The sequence below is a fragment of the Mus caroli genome, chromosome 1, assembly GCF_900094665.2.
Source record: "Mus caroli chromosome 1, CAROLI_EIJ_v1.1, whole genome shotgun sequence".
NCBI lineage: Eukaryota > Metazoa > Chordata > Mammalia > Rodentia > Muridae > Mus > Mus caroli.
In genome coordinates this window covers 161,386,078-161,390,063 of record NC_034570.1, presented here as the reverse complement: position 1 = coordinate 161,390,063, position 3,986 = coordinate 161,386,078, and the positions used below count along the sequence as shown (strand labels likewise).

General features: G+C 46.5%; 1 protein-coding gene across 1 annotated transcript in view; it reads left to right on the top strand.

Annotated features, from left to right (window-relative positions):
- Sdhc (succinate dehydrogenase complex subunit C) overlaps positions 1-2,682 on the top strand; it is a 22,465-nt gene extending 19,783 nt beyond the window's left edge. The window contains exon 6 of the mRNA XM_021161399.2: positions 1,932-2,682. Coding sequence (XP_021017058.1) covers positions 1,932-2,036 — 105 coding nt within the window. The 3' untranslated portion in view covers positions 2,037-2,682. The remainder of the gene's footprint in view (positions 1-1,931) is intronic.
- The last annotated feature ends 1,304 nt before the right edge of the window (positions 2,683-3,986 follow it).

The window sequence follows — 3,986 nt, the reverse complement described above, 5'->3', positions numbered from 1 at the left end:
AAATTTGAATGCATCCTAAGTCAGTATAGTGACGTCCTGGTTGGGAGAGGATAAAAAACAAAGAAAGAGAAAAACATGGAAAGTTAGATTCTGCTTGGGGTGGTGGCACACACCTTTGATCTCAGTTCTTAAGAGGCAGAAGCAGATGAAGTTTGAGGCCAGCCTCGTCTACAAAGTAGGTTCCAGGACAGATAGGGCTACATAGGGAAACCCTGTCTTAAAAAAACAAAAACAAAACAAAACAAACAAAAAAAAAAACCGGGGCTGAATAGCTCAGCAGTTAAGAGCACTGGATGCTTTCCTAGAGGGCCAAGGTTCAAATCCCAGCACCCACGTGGCAGCTTAAAACTGTAACTTGAGTTCCAGGGATCTGATACCCTCAAACATACATACATGTACGACACCAATGCACATCAAATAATTAAAGAAATCATTACAAACAAACAAAAAAAACTAGGCATAGTGGTGTACAACTTTAATCTCAGTACTTGGGAAGCAGAGGAAGGTGGATCTCTGAGTTCAAAGCCAGCCTTGTCTACAAAGCAAGTTCCAGGATACTACATAGAGAAACCCTGTCTCAAAAAACCAAACAGACAAACAAAAAGAGATCTTAGAGGGAGTTATAGCTCAGTTGGTAGAATACTTGCCCAGCATTTACAAAACCCTGGGTTTGATCCCCAGTACCACATGAACTGAGTATTGTAATCCCAGTGTTCAGAAGGTGGAGGCAGGAGGATCAGAAGTTCAAGGTTTTTCTTGGCTACACGATGAATTCAAAACCTGCCAAGATCCTATCTCCAAGGAGGAGAGGAGGAGTCAGTGCTAGGCCCCAGGAATATCTCCAGTCCATCAGACCTGAAGGACAGTCTCACTAAGGAAGAGTTCTGTGATTGTCTCTGCTATGCATCATATTCCCTTTCAGAGGTTCACAGGCTGGGTTAGTAAACTGCTTAAGAATCTTGCAGTTAGGGGCTGGTGAGATGGCTCAGCAGGTAAGAGCACCCGACTGCTCTTCCTCAGGTCCTGAGTTCAAATCCCAGCAACCACATGGTGGCTCACAACCATCTGTAACGAGATCTGACTCCCTCTTCTGGAGTGTCTGAAGACAGCTACAGTGTACNGAGTTCAAATCCCAGCAACCACATGGTGGCTCACAACCATCTGTAACGAGATCTGACTCCCTCTTCTGGAGTGTCTGAAGACAGCTACAGTGTACTTACATATAATAAATAAATAAATAAATCTTTTTAAAAAAAATCTTGCAGTTATAGCCACAGAACTTTAACCACATCCACATGATGTCCCACACGATGCAGAAGTACTTCGGTCCAGATATTGTGAACACCTGTAACCCCAGCACTTAGGAAATGCTGGCAGGAGGAGCTTGAGTTGAGTCCATCCTGGGATACAGGATGAATTCTACACTAATCTGAATCATATAACAAAGATCTTCCCCACCCCAGCCGAGAGCTGAACCCAGGGCCGTTGGCTTCCTAGGCAAGTGCTCTCTATCAAGTTAAATCCCCAACCCCATATAACAAGATTCTATCTCAGAAAACAAAACTGTTTTGAAGGAAAACTTTTCCAGAAACACTGATCTAGATGTGCTGTCAGGTAGAGAGAGGAGATTATGTCTGTACAGTCTGGAAGCTTTTGTGTGGAGGGCCTTTGGCATTCTGAAGAACAGTCACCCATCAGTACCACATGAGATGACTTGATTTTCGTCACTGGGGAGCGGGTGGTAGGGACCGTGTTGTGGCTTTCAGAAGTGTGAAACTGGGACATAGGGATATGCTGCTTTTCTCGGAACCCCAAAAAGGGAAGTACCGTTCAGTAGGTAGAACATTTCTGAGACAGGAATTGTAAGAGTGACTGGAGTTCTAATTGCTGAAAATAAAAATTAAAGCTTGTCTTCCCCTCTTTTTCTACAGCTATGGGACCTAGGAAAAGGCCTGGCAATTTCCCAGGTCTGGCTGTCTGGAGTGGCAGTTGTGGTTCTTGCTGTGTTGTCCTCTGGTGGGCTGGCCGCCCTGTGAAGAGCTGGAGTTCCCAGCACCCCTGTACATCATCAAACTGATTTATATTCCTGTTTATCACTCTCCCCACCCCTCTCCCCAGCCACCCAGGTGCTCCTGATTTGTTTAGATGCCACATGCTTTCAATCCCCTTGGAGTGCAGTAGAGCGGCTTAAAGACCTGTCGTAGTAGGAAAGGGTCGTCCTTCCTGGGCCTGGGAGCCCTCGCTCCTGCTCCACATTTGACTGATTTGTGCTGAGGGTCAGCTTTCCGCTGCTTCTTGCTGAGACAGTGGAAACAATGCCAGTTCTGTGACCTCCCTGAGTGCCACTGCCTGTGGGCTGCTGGCTTAAAGGACACTTCTGTCCATTGGTCAGCTCGGGGCCTTTAGCACCCACACCGCGTGACTGAGAGGAGAGAGGTGGAGGAGGAGGGATTGTCCTGCTCAGCTAGAGGGAGATAAAGAGCAGCCTGGGAGCTTGGAGCTCGAGCCTGGGAACAGATACACAGCTTTTAATGTATGAGGAAAATCAAAAAAAAAAAAATTGTATTAAGTTTCTGTTCAGTTTTTCATTTCTAGGAAAATACGCCTTTAATGTCATATTTTCTAAATTTATGTACCATCTTTCTTTGGAAACAATTAAAGTACTACTCATTTTATGCTTGACTCTTTGGAATCTAGTGACAGGTGGGTATTAAGGGTCTAATCTCTGCCCCTCCCTTTGGATCTTGGACATGTACACCCTCCAGTATGGAGAGAAATAGTTTGCCCAACAACTACCACTGTGAAAAATGAGGTAATCACAACCAAGTAGTGGAGAGATTTTGGTCAAGGAAAGAACATAAGAAGCCAGCTAAGCATGCAGGGAGCTTTTGGGGGTTACAGGGCCCAGCCCTGTGGATGGCCAGCTTTGTACTTCAGCAGATCATTTGGTTATGGATACCAAGCACCAGTGGAGGTGGAGGCTAAGGGCTAAATTAGATTTGGGGGGAGGTGGGGGAAGTAGAAGAAATTTTTAAAAGCAGGGCAGGATTGGAGGTGTCAGAATTCTTGAAAATATACAGTGGGAAAATGTTGCTTCTTTACCCTTACTGAGACCCTGGATCCTTTCCAAGGGTGCTTTGTTTGTGGTGCTAGGGGTCAAAGCCAGGTCCTTGTGCGTGTTAGCAAGCACTGTGCCACTACACCAATTCCCTAGCCAGGAGTGCTATTTTGATAGATTTTTGCCAACTCTGGAGTAAGAGATCCATCTTGGGACTAGAGATTTGGTTCCATGATCGTATGCCCAAGGCCTGTGGTTCAGTCCCCACCACCAAGAAAAACACTAAGAGATTGGTCAAAGCACTGGATTGAAGAGTGATTGTTGGGTGGCAGTTAGACAGGAAGACAGCATGAACTCAAATCCGTGGCAGCAGAGATGGGCTGGGCCCAGGTTGGGTTGAGGCCTGTTTCATTAGTCTCTTGAAATCTGTAGAAAGGGATTCACCATCTATCCCCAGCTGGCCTGGAACTCTTACCCAGACTACCTTCCAGTTGGTGTGCTCTTGCTTCTGCCTCCCGGGTGCATGTTACCACCACCCTCAGCCTATTCCTGGTCCCAAGGAGTGTTTGGCCTCAAGCAACGATCACTACCCACTTTCCTCTAGACAGGCCCCGGGAGGTCTGGTGGTGCCAGGAATCCAGCCCAGGGTCCCATCCGTGCTAGGCAAGCACTGAACCTGAGTCAGGCCTTGCCAAGTACCCAGACCGGCCCAGACAGGCCTTGAACTGACGACCCAACTGTTTCAGCCTCCCAAGTAGCTGGAATTACAGGAGCATGCTACCACATCCAACTGCCGGGATGCCCTGTAGCTTTCATCCAGCATCAGTCAGGTTGTCCTTTGAGTAGGGTCAGAGTTCATGGGGAAACACTTTGGCAGGCTGGGAAATTAATGTGGACATTTTTACTTTTTTTTTTTTTTTTTTTTTTT